Genomic DNA, 22,340 nt, shown 5'->3' with positions numbered 1-22,340 from the left:
GGCTCCCCACTGAGCAGGGAGCCCCATATGGGGCTTGAGCCCAGGACCCTGGGATCATGTCCTGAGCCAGAGGCAGATGTCTAACTGACTGAGCCACCCAGGCACCTTGAGAAGGCCTTTGTGAGTAGAGTATGATAAGCAGGGGCAGACTGGCAGGAAAGGTAGTTATAAAGGCAGGTGGGGGGCCAATTAATATATGGTCTAGTTTGCAGATAAAATATCTTTATCTCTAAAATGACAATAGTATTAGAAGCAACAGTATGACAACAGCAACATACACGTTAGTTATATGCTAGGTCCTCTACATAGATTAACTCATTTAATCCTCACAATTACTCCATATCAGCATGTATTATTATTCCAATCTATAAATGAGATGACAAAGGCTATAAAAGCCTCAGCTGAACTGAGTTAGTTCATGTTAACCATTTCATACTGACTTGTCAATAGAACACGAGTTAAAATACAGGTAGTTTGGTTCCAGAGTCTGTCCTCTTAAACCACTACATTAGACTGCTAGTGTACAACTGAGCACTATTATTTGATAGGCAAAAATGGCAGCTCCTAAATATTGTTGCATTACTTTCCCAGTGAAACTGGACTCTTAAAAATGTTTATACACACACTGCATATATCTGTGTGTTAAGTATGTATAGTGAATTAACTGCTAATGTCATTTGTGGTCTGATTTTTGGTTAATCTTGGTGTTTTTAACTTATATAATATTATTACTCACTTTTCTAACATGTTTCTAAAGTTTTTCTGTTTTTTTTATTTGCCTTTCAAACAATTGGTATGAAGCGATATATTTCTGCTTGCTTGTATGATTTCAAAAATTCTGACAGTGACTGTGTCTTGCAATCTGCAATGGATGTATACATTTAACTCAAGAGTATCTTTTATACTTCCAAATTCTGTGTTTTAAACAGCATATTTTTTCAATTGATGATGTATAATAGTTAAGGAAATATAGTTCTGGGTTTATTTCTAACTTTATCTTATTGTGTTCTCAAAGACTGATGCAGAATTTGTGCCTTTGTAAGTACTTACCACAAATCTTTATCTTCTAGTACACACTGGCTAGAAGTATAATTTTGTGAGTGAATGTTTATTTAAAAAATATATATTTTTAGGCAGTTCTAATTGCCAAGCAACTCTATCACATCACTTGCTTTATTCTACAATATTTGTTCATTCTTTACTTTTCTCATAATCTGAGAGAAAAAAGGCAAGGTATACAATTATATATATTTCTATATCTTTTTGTACAATTGTCAAATTGAACAAACCATAAAGTCTTTGCTGTATTTTAATCACTGTGTCATTAAAAAACGTGTTTCAATCTTTTGAAATAAAATATACTTTATCTGATACTATAATTTTGTTTTTGAACAGACACAGATTTGAGACAAATGTTTCTCAACTTTTTTTTTCCTCCTAAACATTTTCAGAATATGATAGATTTCTTTAGAAAATGAGGAAGTGGTTAAGAATAAGGCTGAAAAAACTCAGGGGTGTCACCAATCATTAAATTGTGTGTCCTTAACCTCTACTTCATCATTTATAAAATATGAATAAAAATAATGACAACTATCATTGCAGATATTAAATGTAACAAATGTTCATAAAAGGCTTATAAGCATGATGCCTGATATGTAAGGTCCTAAATATATTATAATGAGAATTACGATGGCAGCTAGCATTATAATATGTCAACAGTGATTCACTGCTATAGTGATTCTGAAGTAAAAATTTCCTGGGGTTGGGCTGCCCTTCTTTGAGTGGACAGTGCCCCCAAAGTTATTTTTCTAAATGGCCCTATGAAACACCCCTGGTAGTTTTGATCTTTTAGATTTTAGTCATTTATACCTTTTAGACATTAAAAAAATGCTTATTCTTAGTATCAGCTTTTAAAAGTTAAAGTAATAAAATACAGTGTTGTAGAAAATTAAAATATAGGATAGTAGAAAGGAAATGAAATTTACCTGAAATCTCATCTTATAGAGTTAAACCATTACAAACATCTTGATGGACATAATTCTAGATATCTCTAAATCTATATTATTTAGATTTAATACAAATATCTTATAAAGGCTCTTTTGCTTCCTGTTCACTGTCAAGTGAACAAATAATAAATGCACAGTACTACTGCATTTACCCTATTTTATGAAGCCTCCCCTATAATAGTTATCTAGGTTATTTCTGGTCCAGAACAGCTCCAGAACATTGTTAAATAAGTAGTGACAGAAGGTCAGAAGGTTAATGGCTGTTGATTTGATATACGTACTTCTCGTGTTTGGAGATTTCCTTCTTTTATTATTTTATTATTTCAATCAGAAATGAATATTAAATTTTGTCAAATAATACTCCATACTGAATTTTGCCAAAGTTTTACAACTATTGAAATAATCAGTGTTCTCTTAGCACTAGTATTTTGAACTCTGTTAATAGGTTTCCAAATATGAAATCAACCTAGCATTCTTTAAGTAAGCTTCATTTACTTAGAGCATAGTATTCTTTTAATGTCGCTCTGGATCTTATTTGCTAACAATTTACTTAAGAAATATGCACAAATATTTACATGACACTGGTCCAGGGCTACATGCATTATCTTTACCAGCTTTGTGTCAGTGTTATGCTTTCTTCCTACAAAGTTATTAAGGAAATTTTCTTTTGCACTACTCTAGAATAATTTATACAGTGTAGGATTAGCTGTTGCTTGAGGGTTGAAGCAACTGTGAAACGATTCACAATTGTATTTTATAGAGATATTCCTGTGACAAATGTCTTTATTTCTTCCGTAATTATTGGTCTCTTTAGTTTTTCTACTTCTTCCAGTGTCGATTATGGTAATTTGTATTTATTTTAAAATGCTTATTTAATCTAGGGCTTTGTAGAACACTAGAATAGTTCAATAACCATTAAAAAAATTTAAATAGTAGTCAAAAGTCATCAATCCCCATTTCAATGCACCAGAATTGGAGTTTTACAGATGACTTTCACCAATCTTTCGAGAATAAATAATGCCTACAATGCACACACTATCCCAGGGACTACAATCATTTTCTGAAGCTGATAATCATGAAAACAAAACAGAACAAAGACAATATACAAACAGATAATTAAAGATCAATCTCCTTGTCAATAAAGATGAAATAAAATATAAGCAAAGGGAATCCAATAGTGACTGAAAATACAGTCAAGACCAAGTAGAATGTAAAGATGGTTCAACTTCAAAAAGAACCAAAACCATATAAATATTAAGTTTCTAAAATAGCTACTAAAATAGCTCTATTTCCATCTCAAAAGGTACAGAGAAAGTACTAAATAAAATCCATTTTTGATTTAGGAACAACTTAATTAGATATAGAAGTAAACATCTTTAACTTGATAAAAGGTATTCACAGAAACTCAGAACAAACATCACATATAATGTTGAAACTTAGGAATTCCCACTAAAGACTGAAAAAAGTCACCTCGATTATTTGCCACTGCACCAGTAAATAGATTCTAGCCATTTACCATTACCAAATAACAAGGGGAAAAATGTATTTCATACATTCCAATTTTTATGTTCCTTTAAAATTTTAGTGTCCCATAACTGGGTTCTATCTTATACTTTCTGTGTGACAGTCACGTTGGCAAAATGTTTTCTTTCTTAGTGATATATAAAACAATGCTGAAGCTTTCTGCTTTCCAGTCTGCAGTACAAAGACATAATATGATATGTGAAGGACAGATTTTGTGTATCAGTCTCAGAGATAGAAAGCTACAGAGGCATTTTAGGTAGTAGAATAGGATTTGATTTACTTTTTATAGGAATTATTCTCACGGCTATATTAATATTAGACCATATAAACCACAAGACTAAAATGTTAGATTGCTTGGGAGTTTTTACAGTAATCCAGGCACCCTGCATCAGAACAGCACTAAAAGAAATGATAAGAAGCAAAGCCACAAGGCAATAAGTGGAGTCCAAAAAATTCAATAGTGTAAACTGGAAAGTCAGGTTATTGTGGGGTAAATAAACAGAAATTAATGAAATAAAGTGAACCTATACAACTAGCAGTCCTGGAAGTCCACCTAGAAAATCCAAATCCATGTCCTGCCAGCAAAGAATTTTGGAATCTATTTGTGGCTCCTGATTGATCTAGAGATAGCTGAGCTACAAGAATGCAGAATCTCTGCTGAATTTTGCCCTTCCCTTCATAGTTAATTCTCTCCACAACTGCTTCTCCCTGACAATAAGCACCAGTTTACTCTTCTTTGATAAATGGCACTAGTCAGATGAGTGGGACCAATAGCCAATATGCTATATTCAAATCTGAGTTACTAGACGGTCTTATTGTAGTTTGATCTAAGATATGTTTGAAAGGGGGACTTGACAAGAATCCATTTATTTACTCAATAAATATTTATTGTGCTATTCTGGGTATTAATCATATAGCACTAAAGGAAATGGATAAAGTTCCTGCCCTTAAGGTATACTTATATTCCCAGGGCAACGTGATGATGAATTGGAAGTAAAATGTAGTAAAATGGACATTATTATGTGTCAGTCACAGTCCTAACTTTAAATGAATCTCAATTTACAAGAGATAAAAATAGAGGTTTGGCTCCATTTATAAATGAGAAAGTAACACTTAGGTTAATCTTACCAAAGTTACATAATTAAGTGGTGGAGTCAAGATTCGAACAAATTTTAGGCCCACAATAATAGGGGCTTAATTTTTTTAGGAGGCATAACCCAAGATCCCTTATTGGTTCTTGCCACATGCAACTCATTCTTATTTTTCTTCTTAACTTTTCCTGTTATTTTTTACTTTTTCCTACCTTTTACCTACTTTTTTTTAACTTGTAGACTCCCCTCTTCCTCCTTTCCATGAAGGCCCAGACAACATCTGATTTTACCAGCTGGTGTTCATCAGATGGGAGAAAAATAAAGGGGAGATCAATCAGAAGAGAGGGGCCAAAGAATGAGTGTTAATGCATTCCAAATTTTTTACCTTATCTTCTAAGGCATACATCTGTGTAATAACAAGTCTACCATAATAAAAACACTAGTCACTCTTGGCAATGTTGAATGGTGACGGGATGGTTATCTGCTACAAGCATTACCAAGAATTAACACACCATGTAAGGAATGGGAATGGTCAGTTCCAAGAGGCTTTCCAACTTTATGGTCTACTAGTCTATGAAATTAGGGAACACCAAGAAATGGTCTTCATTTCAAATGGTACATGGTATTTACATAAACACATTGTAAAACTAATGATTAAAAAAAATTAGCAGTCTTCTCTCCCATCATTTACATTTTTATTAAACAGGCATCTTAACAGGCACTGACCTAAATTATACAAGCCTGTCTACAATTTGAGAAGACCATACATTCTAGAGAAAAGAAATGAATCTTAGAAATTCAGACATCTATTTTATTTTTTTAAAAGATTTATTTATTTTAGGGAGACAGAGAGAACCCATGTGTCATGGGAGTGGGGGTAGGGGCAGAGGGAGAAAATCCTAAAGCTGCCTCTCTGCTGAGCCTGGAGCCTGTAGCTCCATCCACCCTTGAGATTATGACCTGAGCCTGCAAACAAGAGCCCAGATGCTTAACTGACCACCACCCAGGCACCCCTCAGCGATGTATTTAGCACAGAGTTAGGAATCCTCAGATTATGTAACTATTTAAGAGTAGTATATCTATGACATGGTATTTATCTGAAGGCAAATTATATATAAATTAAACAATAAAAACAGACATTGGTAATTACAACAAAGTGATACCCTATGAAGAAAAAGTAAAATCCCAGCTGTACCGCAAGTAAGAAACTTTAATAAAGAAATATTTTTCAATAGTTAATTTAATAACTATTGCTAACAATATCTTATTCTGCCTGAAGGAACTTTCATTTTTACTAAAAAATTCCTATGTGTTGATTAGAACATTTACAAGCATTTACATAAAATCTTGACCTTTTATGTTGAACTGACTTTGAAATGTGGCTAACTGCATATGCTTATTTCTTTAGGAAGATTTCCTCTTCCCCTCCGATAAGACCGCTTCTCATCTGCTTATATCTGCTAAAGACATACAGTTGTCAAACTGAAAAAGACTTACTTAAAAATATATGTGGCCACAGGAGCCTGTGATTTAAACAGGTTTATAGTAACAATTATAGCTGACATAAGACAAAACTTTATATAATATATTCTATCTTTAAAGCTTAAAATACTTTGGTAAATCTTCACCAGTCTAGAAAACAATTTAATACTCTAATACTTCAAGGCCTGAGTCTACCATTAGAAAATCAGACTGGAATATTAATTTTCATATGCTCTTTCAAAGTATAATTCAGAGAACTATGAAACTTTTTTTTTGGAAAAGCTGTTTCTTGATATTTTGACTACAGTGTATTTGTCTCTTCCACATGTAAAAGTCTAAAGGCCACAAGCGAAAAAAAGTAGGAATTCAACATTAATACTACATACAGTAGTAATAACTTATATCTGATGCAGGCCGAGACCTGATAAATTCTTGTCTTTAATATGATTCAAAAGTCCTTTAAACAAAACCTTCCCAAATCTGTCCTGTTTTTGGAAATACACTGCTCTGGATGATAGTAAATTTTGTTTATAAAAATGGAAGTGGTTATATTAATGATATAATGATTTATCACATCAATTATGTTGAAAGTAGTGAAAAGATATTTCTGACTTAAAACTGATGGTCCTCTACTTCTACTAAATTTTCAGGATCACTCAAAAAGTCTCACATTCTAAAACAAACAAACAAATGACAACCTTAATGAGATTATTTAGAATAACCATTCTTGATTGGTGAGAAATTTGACTAAAAATATTCTAGTAGTGTGTTGATAAAGTGTCTGAAAGGACTCATTCAGAATCTAAGAAAAAGTAGTCTACAAGCAAGATGCAAACCAAATAACAATATTTTTATTAACAACTTGTAACCTGCCCATATAAACATGTGTATTTGCAGTTGTGTCATTTAGTAAAAATAAATAGGCTACTTTTCATTATTTATGAAAAACTGAATACAGTCCATTGGGTATACTCAATATTAAGAACAAAATTAAGCAAATTTAGCATTTGTCAAGCAACCAAACAGACTGTTTACAATCAAATATTTTCAAGGAAAATTGCCCAGTTGGTCATTTAAGTAAACATACTTTAGAATAAGCACAAAATTCACAATATTAATTAAAATCAATGCAAACCTCATTTAAGTTTGCCTTAATCAGTTATCATCAGTAAAACTCATGTTTTATCCTCAAGCCTAAATTTCATGGATGCAAACTTAATGCTAAACAATTAAACAAACAAGAAAATTAGAGTAAATCCTTGGTAGTTCCCAATAAACGAAGCAAATCTCAAGCAATAAGCATGATTAAACCTGACATTTCCCAAAGTATTTTTCTTCCCCAAAACTCTGGGTTTTTGGTTTTGTTTTGAGAGAGAGACAGAGAGTGTGCAGGGGAGGAGAGAGGCAACAGAGGGAGAAGGAGAATCCCAAGCAGGCTCCATGCCCAGCATAGAACCGGAAGGGGGGGGGGGGTCCATCTCACCACCCTGAGATCATGACCTGAGCAGAAATCAAGAGTTAGACCCTTAACCAACTGAGCCACCCCTCGCAAAAGTTCTGTTTTAAAGAAATACACTTAACATCTCCCCCACATTCATCTTACAGAAGCTAAAGTATACAGAAGGGGCAAAAAACACAACAGAGGCTGTGAATGCCAGCTCCTTTCTTCCCAACTGTTCAATTATTTTGTTGCTTGCCTGTTCTAGCATATGAGTAAATCTCAGAGTCCTTTCTGCTTGTTCCCCGTCACCACCAAAGAATTTACCCACCCAAGAGTGCCTGGGTCGCTCAGCTGGTTAAGCATCTAAACCTTCAGCTGGGGTCTTGATCTCTGGGTCCCCTTGCTCGGACTCTGTCTCTCTCAAATATATAAATAAAATCTTTAAAAAATTGAATTAGCTGGCCCTTCTTTTTAGGCAGAAAGAAAACATCACACTTAAACAAAAACATCCCAAGCCACACTGAATAGCATGTGTGAACTTTTAATAAGACTAAATAGACATTTTCCGGTTTCTAGTTCAGATGACTTTTTTCTCACTATAACAATAATATAAGTTAACTGCAAACTATTCAATTTTAAAAAGTTATTAAAGAAAGTGAAACTTGCCTGAAATTCTCCCACCCATAAATAAACCCTACTTAGAAAAATTTATTCCCAAAAGGCGACTACTACTTAAAATAATTTAATCATCACTGTCAAGAAGTTTGTGTAAAACTTCAGATTGCACTAAGTATTTTCTAAAGATTTAAGCAAGTTTTTTCTTCTTTTCCTAACTATATCAAATACCTTTTGGGAAATTGTATAGCGCAGTGGCTTTCAAACCTTTATTAAGACAACCCACAGGAAAAAAATCATTTAATATTAAATGACAATATTCACATATAAATATATATGAAACAAAAGTCTCATGACAATAACTGCCCTTAATATGTATAATGTACTCTGATATTTTTTATATTCTATTCCATTAAAAAAATAAAAAATAAAAAGGCTGGCTGAATTGTGTGCTTTCCTGATTCACTTATGGCTTACAACCTTCAATTTAAAACTCACTAACCTAGAAGAAAAACCCCTACATTTAGGGATCCTGCTGTGTTACAGTTCTCCAAGTAACCAGAACCGAGGTATTTAACATCTTTGCTTCTTAGTTTCTCCACTTATTAGTGACAGAATTCAACAGACAATAAAACATCCACCTCAAAACAAACCGTATCACCAAGAGCAAATATTAGTATTGGTAAACAAAACTAAGAAACCAGGCACTCTTTCTCTCAAATAAAGAGAATCAGACCCAGAATACCCCCATAATTCATTATGCTACCATCAATACATGATAAGATGCCTTAATAAAGAAGGCTCTCTGAAATTGAGTTTGAGTCCATGGCTCACTCAGAGATTTTGATCTTATATGACTGTTGCTAGGAAACCAACCCATCCTTCCCCAAGAACAGAGGAAGCCCCACCAATTGATTCCAAGTTACTGGGACTGCAGGGCAGCAGCACTATTAGACATTTTTTTTAAGTCATATTAAAACTTCGAAATGACTTGCACCTCTTTTAAATATGTATATACAGTGGCCCACTGGGCTATTTCACTTCTCACAGTAGCACATCTCCATTGGCATACTCCTAAAGGAAATCTCTGTAGAGATTTATTTTCTAAGAAACTTTAGGCATAAAGAACTATTCTGAATTGGTTTAGGGCAGGAGTGCTTACAGCTGACAGTTGCAATACTACAACAAAGCACTCCAAATTTCATATACAGCCTTGTAATTCAGCTTGAATAATAATAATAATAATAACAATAATAATAATAATAATAATAGCTATGACGAAAAATTACAGAATCTCTCACTTAATATTACACTTCACTTAGTCCTGTTGGGATGAAAATACAACCTTTATGTGCCTGGTAGTTCCAAGTTAATTACCACTATGATAAAACCAATGAAATTCTGAGTATCAGTTTTTTTAAAAGTGGGACACATTAATGACCATATGAGAATTTGATACACACTTAACAAAAATTAATGGTCAATTGGCCAGTCTTATTAACTACTACTCTACTTTCCTATGTTCCTTTGCAAATATGTTTAAAGCCCAGGTCTTTAGAGTCCAATTTAAGTGTAAACCACTTCTATAGTGTGTCTGATATAGCTGGATGAATTTTTTTTTAAGATTTTATTTATTTATTCATGAGAGACACAGGCAGAGGGAGAAGCAGGCTCCATGCAGGAGGCCTAATGTAGGACTCCATCCCGGGACTCTGGGATCACGTCCTGAGCCAAAGGCAGACGCTCAACTGCTGAGCCAGCCAGGCATCCCAAGGATGAATATTTTCCACCAAAAGCATAAAATTCAGCCAGCACTGAGTGCACTAGAAAATTAAAAATGAATAAATATTAGCTAGAAATTAAAGTATTTACATTGTGACTAGTAATGAACTGTGTTAAATGTAGTATAAAAGTGAAATAAGAGTTGCAAATTCAGAACAGCTGGTTTGTTCAAAAGGCAGGTACTGCTGCCTTATCTACAATTAAAGAATAATTCACACAGAAGGGACTCTTAAGATGTTTTTGAAAAAACTAAGGGACCCATGATGGAGATGTTCTAACATTAAGGTTAAAGAAAAACATTTGAAAAAACAAATGACATAAGAAGAACGTGAACAAACAGGTAAATGGTCAGGAAACATGTTTCACTGGGTGTAACAAAAATATTAGGTAGAGGAAGAGTGTGATAAAAAAGAAATCAACAGATCAATATCATTAGCTGAATGGTCTTTGGACTGACTGATAAGAGCTGAGTTCTTTTAGGTAGAAAGAGGTAGGCTCCTAAAAACTAAAGATGTAGTATGAGAAGTATTTTTGGACAGCTCCACTGCAGTAAATCACAGTAGCGCTAAGATGGTGGGCAGTAGAAAAAAGAAATGCAACAGAGTATGCACATGTCTGTATCTACAGACAAACATCCAGCAGCAGAAATAACCTATAGAGAATCACCTTGGAAGCCACTTTGTTTCTGTTACAAATGAGCTAATTTGTCCATTCAACAAATATAAGCAGTATTGTATACACTGTGTATTTTGCTAAGTCATTGGGAAGGATACAAACATATTAAGCCAGTCTCTGATCTCAGGAACTTATAATCAGATAGAAAAATTAACAAAACTAGTTTAAGTACCCATGAGAAGTTCCAAGTAACTCCTACAGGACTTTAGATATATACACTCTCACTTCCAGCCAGGGTGATATGGGGGGACTTTATTGCTGAGGTAGTAGGAGCAGAGCTTTAAAGGCTGAATAGAATTTTAAACACTAGAGAGGAAGGGAAAAAAGGATTCGAGTAGGCAGGGCAATCTCTGAGTTAGCTGAAGTAGGTATACTGAGTGAGAAGGAAGAAAAAGATTAAAACCAGCTATCACTTCAATTCATATACTGGCATGCATATACCTGATAGATTTTCAAATTTTAATCTAATCACAGAACTCTTAAAAACAAAAAAAACTTTCAAATTTATTTCATGACTGTACAAAAAAAATCCTAAATTTAGAAAGTTATATAAAAAACAATCATTTCTACTGAAAGAAGTCAGACAGACAAGCGAGTGAACTGGCTGGATGTCCTAAAATGGTCATAGAAGAGGCACTAGTAGTGACAGCTTCTCATGATCTTGCCAATGTGCTTTAACTCAATCAAGGAGGACTACCATTTCAGAGGAAAAACTTCAGACACCACTGCCAAATGAAACTCTGGCTTCTACACAAAAAAAGTATCAAATACAATTTTGATTGTTTACTGTCTTTTTATTTGTGCTCAGAAAAAAACCCAAACTCAACCCAATCAGGCTAAAAGACTTCAAACATTTCCTTATTTTGAGTCACTTAAATATTATCTTTATTTGAAGTTTTCATTAAGATTTCAAACTTAGTTCCTCTCTAGAGTAGTAGGTAAAAAACTTAATATTCCTTAACCCAACACTCTTATTTTATAAAAGCAGATAACTGGGGGGTAAAAATGAATTAACTGGTCCCATATTGTTTATCTATCTATCTATCTATCTATCTATCTATCTATCTATCTATCTATCTATGAGAGACACGGAGAGAGAGAAATAAAGGCAGACACACAGGCAGAGGGAGAAGCAGGCTCCATGCAGGGAGCCCGACGTGGGACTTGATCCCAGGTCTCCAGGATCATGCCCTGGGCTGAAGGCAGGTGCTAAACCGCTGAGCCACCCAGGCTGCCCGGTCCCATATTGTTTCAATTTTGCACCTGTTTACTCATTTGTATAGGATGGTTATTTTACATGTCAACCTGGCTGGGCCATGGTGCCCACATATTTGGTCAAAATTTTTTTTTTTTGTCAAACATTTTTCTGAATGTTTCCATGAGGGTGTTTCTGGATAAGGTTAACAATTAAGTTGGTAGACTTTGAGAAATGCAGCTCACCCTCCATAGCACTGGTGGGCCTTATACAATCAGTTGAAGACTTTAATAGAACAAAGACTGATGCCCCTTGAGCAAGGAGAGAGAATTCTGCCAGCAGACTGCCTCTGGACTTGACTGCAACTCTTCCCTCCAGGCTCCAGCCTTCTGGCCTATCCTGCAGATTTTGGACTTACGAAGCCTCCACAATTTGCATGAGCAAACTCCTTAAAATAAATCAATCTCCCTCTCTGTCTACACACACACAAACACACACACACACACACACACACACACACACTTTGTTTCTCTGGAGAATCCCAATACATATGGTAATGACAGAACCAGGACTATGGCCTGTTGGTCAGACTATTTTCACTTCCCATGGAGAAGAGAATAAAAGAAAGGGATAGAGTGTAGCCAAGGGAAAAATAAAGCAAACATCTTTGTTTTTATTTATCTGTGCTTACAACAAAGTATAAATGTAAACTAAATTATACATACATATTTTAATGTTCTAAAACTAAAAACGTTTGGCTTAGATTCATAAATTATCTCACAAAAATAAATATTGCATGTGCTTCCTTTCAGGCCCAATCTTCTTAAAACATCCACACACACATATGCATTTATTATGGACTTCAGTCCAACCACAGTTCCAGAGTTTATGAATCTCTATTTCCTTTTTTTTTTTTTTTTTATGAATCTCTATTTCTTACCAAGGATGAGACCCCAGTTACTAATCTGCTACTATGTGATGATTAATAATGACAAAATGAATATTTATTATATAGGATTATTGTTAAAGTTCAACTGCACATATCAAAGAATTTTGTAACTATCATCTCAAACCAATATGTCTATTAATAATGAAAACAATTTTACTAAGCAAAAGCTTCTAAAACATTCTGGGGCATTATTAAAATGATGTTTTTAGAGAGTCTGTGGCAACTATCCATCTTACTATGATGTTTCTTTGGCAAGTCAGCAATTCAACCCATTGGTCCAATTCATGACGTTAGAAATCTATATAGGTCTTTTAAGATCAATATTGGCACATTTAATCTAAACCAGACTGAAAAGCAGCAAGGAATGAAATTAACTATTAATTTATTTGTTCTTATAGGGTACATATTTCATCTGCAAATAATAACAAGTATTTGAGGTACAGTTTTAAAAAGTGATGTTATACAGCTTCTGAAGAACATTTTTCAAAGTAAATACTTTTTTGCTATATAAGTATATATATGAATTTTTAATGTAATTACAGTTGAACATCATACAACATCAAAACTCCAAAATTTAGTTTTCAATTAACAGAAGGTAGGCACATTTAAAAAAAAACAAACCGTGATAATGAATCTTTCTTTCAAAACTTGAGAACATATTCAAGAAGCAAGCATCTGAACCAGTAAGATCCAGACTGGGGGCAGAGGAAGTTACCACTTTAATGACACAATGATTCAATGTGCTGCTATGTGCCTGCAATGCACAAAAGATTTAGGTGTAAGGAGTCACACCCAGACAAAACAAGAACTCTCACTCCAAATGGGGAAATCAAAGGAGGTAGCAGTACACAATATATTACAGTTCAGAAAATATTTTTGATAAATTGACTATCAAACAGATAGCAGTGGCAAATAAGGGGGATAACAGGGGTGGGAATGGTTTGCTTAGTGAATAGGAATATTTTATCTTTGATATTGTTCATAACTGCCAGCATATCATGCCAATAGAAAGTAACTATTTTTCATCTGTTTCTTATTTATTTATTTATTTATTTATTTATTTATTTATTTATTTATTTATGAGAGAGAGAGAGAGAGAGAGAGAGAGAGAGGCAGAGACACAGGAGGAGGGAGAAACAGGCTCCATGCTGGGAGCCCGATGTGGGACTCAATCCCGGGACTCCAGGATTGTGCCCTTGGCCAAAGGCAGGCGCTAAACCACTGAGCCACCCACGGATCCCCTATTTATTTATTTTTTAAAAGACTTTATTTATTTATTCATGAGAGACACACAGAGAGAGAGAGAGGCAGAGACACAGGGAGAGGGAGAAGCAGGCTCCATGCAGGGAGCCCAACGTGGGACTTGATCCCGGGTCTCCAGGATCAGGCCCTGGAGTGAAGGTGGCGCTAAACCACTGAGCCACCTGGGCTGCCCTCATTATTATTTTTAAATCATCTACACACATTGCATCCCTTTGATACTGGCATCTTGAGTGCACTGCTCCCACTGCCCGCCCCCCGCCCCTCCCCCCCCCCCCCCCCCCCCCCCCCCCCGTTGGCACACAACCGACAGAGACCTTTGAAGTGACATGTCCTACACTATCCCTAGGTCAAAGAGAACTTGTTTAGGCTGTGTCAATAGAAAGATTTCCCAAAAGAGAAATAAAAAAACAAATTAAACTTTATAACCATCCTCAGTACTGTAGGTAACATTACTGTAAGTGGTTGAAGTCTAATATACATTAACTTATTTTAAATGCTGCTTTGTATTATCTGCATTCATCTAAAAGACATACATATTTTAATGATATAAAAGAAAATGTAGTGTCATCTCAGCATAATTAGGGAAAAATGCCAGAATTTATTTTCTTAGCTATCACAAGCAATGGTCAGCAGCTCAAAAGTAGTAATAGTGGTTTCCCTAAGTTGACTCCACCCCTAAAGGTTGAAATTTACTTTCAGCTTCATAAAGAGCCAACAGATTTGTCCTACTTCTGTTCTATAAATTCACTGTAAATATTCTAATAATATTGAAAATAAATTTTACAAGGGAAAAAGTTCTTTCAACTATTTTTTTTTATTGGTCCCAATCTAAATGCTTTCTAGGTATGAGAACAGGAGATAAAATAAGTACCATTAAACATACTGAAAGGAGATTTATTGGAGGCAGATGAAAGAACGAGAAACTATGAAACTGGAACATCTGATTTGAAGGTATTAAATATACAGCAGCTTGGAAAGAATATGTGCAAGGGGCAGATCAGCGCTGCCTCAAAGTCTACAGGTTTTTCCTATGTAACACATATGATTAGAGACCAAATCATCATTTCCAGCACTGTGTCTATAGTTGTTCAGAATGAAGGTATTGTTATAAACTTTACTATACCATCTTTACCATCTCTTTACCATATACTTTACCATCTCTACAATGAAAAAAAAAACAAAAGTGCAATGTACTTACATTCAATAGGGGAATTTGATATTTTAATTAACTTACATCCATGAAGATAAATGAACAATGCACAACTTAATGCTAGATAGGTTTTTAAAAAGGCATAAATTATTCTGCCATGTAAAACAAAAAATCAGAAAGCCAATTTCTGAAGTTTCTAAATTCTCAAAAATTTAATGGACCTTAATATGGCAAGGCTTCTGAATAATGTACTCAATTATGATTAATAAATGTACTAATATAGTGAGGATTAAAAAATAACCAGATTGAATTAGCATCTCCTTTTCTAATATATGTAACTTAGTATGCAGCAGGCTCCAAAAGTTTCATTTTCAAGTTATTCATAAATATATCAATTTCTAGTGTTTGCCTACCATGCAATCATCAATGTAAAGCAAGTCAATACTTTATTTGTAGACTTAAAAGTAAACAAAAGCTTAGGGAAATCAATGTGCCCTCTTTCACCTTGTCAGTGAACACTAGTCAGTGTATGTCCAAGTATGCATCATATAAAAAAGCACAAGGCTAGACTATGTTATGAGACTACAGCACTCTCACTCTAAGGTTTGCAGTTCTATGCAGCACTAATATCTAGAGACAACTAGAAAATCATCCAACTATAAATGCATCTTTCTTGCTTAGACCAAGCTACATATCAACTTACCAAATCCCTGTGCAACACCCAGTTAGCATGCAGGTAGTGAATCCCATCTAGGATCTGATATAATAGTGACTTCACCATTCCCCGAGGTAACTGAACTGGCTTCTTGTTTGCTTTAGAAGCTCTGTGAAACTTGATTATATGCTGAAAGAAAGAGAAATATCACCAGAAGCTTAAAAGAGAAAAGAGGGAAAGATAATTTGAAGTATAATAATTTCCTGACAGAAAAAGAAACACTCAGGGATTCCCAAAGATGTTGAAAATATAATTTCACATTCTGCTGGATAACACAAATTTACAATTTCCTAATAACTGGAGCTAAAATTTCATTTCCTAAGCATATGATCATGTCTCAGAGAATAAATGACTGCAACAGAGAAGTAGAGAATAATGTGATTTTATTTTGAAAGTATAATTAAAAATTTCTTTCAGAATTTGACTCCTGTTTACCTGGTGAAAATTTTCAAGAATATTATCTTTTTTATCTGTAGTGATTAAATGAAAAGAAAAAGAATAGAACAAATTTCAAGATATACTTCGGGTGGCTGATCCAGCATAGATATAGTAACTATTTATAATACAAGGGTTACAAACAAAAGCAAAAAGGAAAATTATTTCAATAAAATACATAGAAACTTAAAGAATAACATGTAAATGACCAGTTCACAGTGAAAATATTAGAAATATGAATCAGATGAGAAAAAAACAGCCTTGTACTATCCACTAAGAGCTTTCTAGGGATAGTATCAGTGGACATCTGGTAAACACAATACCACTTTATAAACAGAAAAATCACTTTATAAATAAATATACCTCAACAGAAATCAGATCCAATGTTTCAAACTCTCTTGACAGGTTTCTTCATTTTAATTAAAGCACTTTTACTGTAAGAACACCTAAAGTCAGCTGAAGTCAACTCTGCTGTATGTAACACAGAGGTATATATGTGGCATCTTATGTGAACATGAACAGACTCTTGAGCAGTATTTCTGAGTGAAAACATATTCTTGAAATTGATAAACATAATTAAAATAAAAGAGTGACATATTTTATATTAGAGGTCAACATTTCCACTTCCTACTTTCTTTTGAAATAGAAAGTAGAACATGGATAAGGAATAACTAATAATGAGTGAAGAACTTTTACTTTCCAAAGAAAAAATATACAGCAAAGACTACCTGGTGGGAAGGTAAAATGTATTATTCAGCATGCATGCAGTATGATTAATCTATACTTTAGTACAGCATTACACTATTTTAATTTTCTTCTCAGTTATTTTTCCAAAGTGTTTAAAAGCAGTCAAACAAAACAGAACTACAACTCAATAATCTAGAATGTTCTGTCACCTATCCTAAGAAATGGTATGACAATAAAGTCTGTTTACCTTAATAAGAACCAGTGATTCTCAGAGCTTAATAAAAACAGCTTTTTAAAATTAATTTTTTAAAATTAAAATCTGCCAGAATAAAATAATATGTAGGGGAGGTACAATAAATAATGCCATATGCATTTCTTCAGTTAACATTTTCATTAGGATTTAACAAAATACTGTTTTATACTAATATTTTATAACTACAAAAACTACACTGGGTAAGAAATCTCTTACCCTCATTTTTATTCCAGGGCTATTTAACAAATATGTGATGTGCTCACCATGAAATTTCACCAGCACTTTAGTGATTTTTTTTAAAAGGACTCCTTTTACTAGAACTGTTTTGTTACCCTCTGCCGCCTTACCCCAGTTAATTCATTTCAATATTCCAATTAAAATAAGAAAGTAAAATGGATAAAGGAGGTTTTTCAGTAAACTGAATGATTTTTATTAAAATGAACATTAAAAGTACTTACTTGACTCAAACGAGTATTAATAAGATGACAATAAAGCCAATGAGGACTATGTGTTTGTATCTGGCAACAATGCATGTAGCATAATTTGTAAAAGCATAAATATTATATACCTACATGGAAAATTAGATATCACATATGAGCCTGCTAGGAATTATACTGAATATAGTACTATCTCCTATGTTCAACTATTACAAATCATGTTTTAATACAAATCATGTTTATCAACCAGCCTAGAAAATTTCTCATAAGTTTGGGTTGTATCAATATTGGCACCCTAATTTAAAAATTTTTATTAACAGAATCCCAATTCAATTTGATTAGATTTATTTTAGAACAGAAGCTAACAACAGTAACAAAAATATTTACAACCAGCATTGACCTTGGACAGAAGTTTCATAAAACAGAAAATTTGATGTCTATTTTCAGTTCTAAAAATTATTTCCAAATAACTTATAAAAACAATTTGAATCAAATTGCATTTACTTGTGGAAAACAGGCATCTACAGAGTGAAAATACTTCTTGTAAACCTGAAAGTATATGAAACCCATATAAGTTTCAATTTCTGAAATCTGAAGTTAAAATTCCGTAAATGAGGCTAATTTTGGACATCAGTGAGTTTAAAACTATTTGACTGTTTTTAGAAGATGAACTTACTTCTGAGCAGTTTTACTGGACTTTATACTAGTTTTATTTCAAATTTTATATTTCTATTTACAAACTATAGCTGAATGAAAAATGTAAATTATTTTGAAGATATCTGAAATTGAGCCAGAATATTATAATCCCTTGCATATCAGTATCAATGGTTTTGATTTATAACGGTTCAACTTGTGATTTTTTTACTTTATTATGGAGTAAAAGCAATAAGATTTCAGCAGAAACCATACTTTGAATTTTGAAATTTGATCTTTGCCCAGGCTGGTGACACAGTACAATACTTGCTTGTGATGCTGAACAGCAGCAGCTACTGCACCCAGTAAGGATAAACAACCAACACATTTTCAACCATTCCATACTCATACAACCAATCTGTTTTTCATTTTCAGTAGTGTATTCAATAACTTACATGAGATATTCTAACACTTTATTATATAACAGGCTTTGTATTAGATGATTTTGTCCAACTGGAGGTTGATTTAAATGTTCTCAGCACATTTAAGGTAGGCTAGGCTACCCTATGATGTTCAATAGGTTAGGTGTATTACATGTATTTCTGACTTAATTATATTTTCAATTTGTGATGAGTTTATTACAATGCAACCCCATGTAAGCCAAGGAAGATCTGTACATATGTTTTCTTTTTTATTTATCTCAATAAATACACAACCAACAAATATAAATATAGACTAGTAAATAAAACATAATGAAATACTTCAAGATCTTATTAAATTACTTATTAAATACTAGAAAAAAATATAGTTCACAGAAGTGAAGTACTTGCTAATTAATTAATTCAATGTAATACTGGTTTTTACTTGTTTCATTTTCTAAACTATAGTCTGTATTAACATATTCTTTATACAAGACTAATCAGGATATAAGTTTTGTGAATATATTTCAAAATTATTTTGGCTATCCTGCTATAGATTTTCATTATATATATCATAAACTCCCAAGATGGTATTTCAGACTTTCAAAGAATATAACTGTTACATTTAATAAAGGAGTAAATTTTATAGTTACCCAAAACTTATGTAAATACAAATTTTAAAAACAATCCACTGAGCAAATGCAAAGCACTGTTAACTGTCTATAATTCAGCTATCTAGCCAAAATAAATTCTCAGTTTATAATAATTTTTGTCAGTGTAACATCATTTTTGTCATTATATTAGGTAATCTAATAAAACTAATCTACTAGGCTGTAATTACTTGACTTTGAGAATCAAGGATTTAATAGGGGACTCTCTTCCAAAAATAATTCTTCCTATACAAGAATATGCTCAATTCAAGTAAGTACAATATTGAATTTCTGATGGAAATAAGAAATACATTAGAATATGGAGTATTAAGTGTAAATAATATCCAATAAATGATTAATAGTATGCTACATTTGTATAGTACACTTACAATAAAGTTTTTCAAATACAAGTTGCTTTTCAGAAAAATCTCATTAAAAAGCAGGAAAAGTATCACATTTTACAGATGGGGATAGGAGAACTACAACTTCAGAGCTATTAAGAAACTTGCTTAATATCAGATGACAAGTAACAGAACCATTAGACCTCAGTCTAGTCTTCTAAATATATTTGTCTTCCTACACAAGGATATTATTTTCTCATTTTATATTCCTTTATAGAAGTAAAAAGAAACATGCTACTTTGAAATTCTCTAACAAAACAGCTATAACAGTTACTTTTTAAAATTTTATCAACAATCTATAGCTAGGAAACAATACTGAATTGTTTATACTCTTCATATTCTACTATTTTCTGTAGTATGTTACAAAGTTCAAACTGATACGATCAAAATGTAATAATACAAAGCAAAATGCCCTAGCCTTGGTAATTCATTAACCACATTCTATGAGGTACTTTTATTTTAAAAATGTAAATCTCACAGTAAGATAAACTCCTAAAATTGTTTTTAGTCACTCTTAATCCCCGACTGAAACCAATGGCTCAATGTCTACCAGTAATTCACCTTACCCAGAGGTCATGTTCAGCGTAGTCAAACAGAAGCCATACTTTCCTATCAGCGTGAGACAGAAATACCTTTTGAAGAGAGATGACATTTGGATGCTTAAGCTCTCGAAGTAACTGCAAAACAAGGAAGATCCATTAAAAAATCTTTGCCATGAAAATAATGTTAAATAAACCACACCATTTATAATTCACAGGCAATACAAACCTAATGGTAATATCCTAAAAATCTAATATGCACCCAAACTGTTTTGAAAGTGTCCATATAGGTGCTTCAGTAACAAATGTAGGCAAACTCTGAAAGATATAAGTGAGTAAATCTATTTTGTTATTGTTTAGTTGGTTTTTTGTGATAAAATATACATCAAAAGCACCATTTTAACGATATTAAGTGTACAATTAGTGTACAAATAGCTTTTAAAAAACTAACTGTAACCTCAGAAAATATAACCATTGTCAATACCAAATATCAGATGAGAATTTAGATCTGTAATTCTGTGAGATATTTTTTTCAGGCACTTAAATTTTACATTTCATTAAAATTTTGCAAACTTTTAATAAAAAAATAAAGAAGTTACAGACAGAAGCACCTAAGTAGAACACATTTTAGGGTTTAAGTTTTCTCATTTCCTTTTTTTTTTTTTAAGTTTTCTCATTTCCTAAAAGGACAATCTTCTATTTAAAATCTTTTATTTCCTTATTTTATTCCATTTACTAACCAAAGTGGCCTTAATAATCTATCAGTTAAAAAGTATTCCAACCCCACTGAATAAAAAAAAAAAAAAGAAAGAAACATTAGTAACAGTAAAAAAAAAATTTCTCATGAGGCCTCTGAGATATTATGTCTTTATCAGTTAAAACTGACTTACATATAGTGCCTTCCAAATGTGTTCCAAATACATAACAGCCATGTGAGAAAGTCAAGGTCTTAGAACTTACGACTTCAGTACCTTTTATAAGAACACTGCTATCAAAACAAGAATATAAATGCAATGTTAACAGTATAGCAGGGGATCCCTGGATGGCTCAGCAGTTTGGTGCCTGCCTTTGGCCCAGGGCGTGATCCCGGAGTCCCGCGATCAAGTCCCACATCCGGCTCCCTGCATGAAGCCTGCTTCTCCCTCTGCCTGTGTCTCTGCTTCTCTCTCTGTGTCTCTCATGAATAAATAAATAAAATCTTAAAAAAAAAAAACAATATGGCAAGGACACTGAAATGAATTTAGCCAAGGAAAGACTATGAATGGACTACCTATTAAGTCATTTATATTATTAACAATTATTCTCTGGAAAGTAATAATTATTCAGGAGCAAGATTAAATTCAAGTTATATATTTCTGCTTTTAGAATTTCAAACTTACGAGATTTTAGAGATTATACACAAAGCCTCAGAAACCTAAAGGCCAGTATCTAAGATTAACCATTTCCTCATAAACAAACAAGGCAAAGAATCTGATAGAGAAAGTCTAGACTCCAGGATCACCTAGGATCATCCAGCTGGCTCCAGAGCTAAACCTAGTGCTAAGTTCATCTTACTTCTGGGTCAGTGTTTTTCTCCATTACCTCATGATTGGAACACACTTCCAGGCACTATTTCAAATCCTTTCTGGAAACTGGCAGGGTAGAAATTATAACAAACTCCAAAGCTCTGGCAAAAGTTCTTTCCAATTATTAGAAACCTACATATAAAGCTATTCTTAGATGCCTCTTCAATTTCACCTCCAAGATGAGGCTTAGCTCCTGTGTTGAATAAACAAAACAAAACAGAACAAAAAGCCCAGCAGCAACTATTTTATTAAGTTCTTCCTAAGGGCCAAGTATGGGACTAAGCATATGGCGTGCATTATCTCACTTAATCATGAACTGCCCTATGAAATATTTATATTACTTCTATTTTATAAATGAGGAAATAGTGGTTTGAGGAGATTAAATAATTTGCTTATGATCATAGTCCTATACAGTGGTTCAAATCAGAATTTT

General features: G+C 33.2%; 1 protein-coding gene across 5 annotated transcripts in view; it reads right to left on the bottom strand.

Annotated features, from left to right (window-relative positions):
* The window catches only part of CDK8 (cyclin dependent kinase 8), a 111,555-nt gene that overhangs the window by 27,697 nt on the left and 61,518 nt on the right, over positions 1-22,340 (bottom strand). For all 5 annotated transcript variants that reach the window (XM_025996687.2, XM_025996688.2, XM_072719846.1 and 2 more), the window contains 2 exons: positions 20,370-20,480; positions 15,877-16,017 (listed from right to left, as the gene is read on the bottom strand). In XM_025996687.2, the coding sequence (XP_025852472.1) occupies positions 15,877-16,017; positions 20,370-20,480 (252 nt within the window). The remainder of the gene's footprint in view (positions 1-15,876; positions 16,018-20,369; positions 20,481-22,340) is intronic.

The sequence above is a fragment of the Vulpes vulpes genome, chromosome 9 (assembly GCF_048418805.1).
Source record: "Vulpes vulpes isolate BD-2025 chromosome 9, VulVul3, whole genome shotgun sequence".
NCBI classification, from domain to species: Eukaryota; Metazoa; Chordata; class Mammalia; order Carnivora; family Canidae; genus Vulpes; species Vulpes vulpes.
This window is presented reverse-complemented; position numbering and strand designations above follow the sequence as displayed.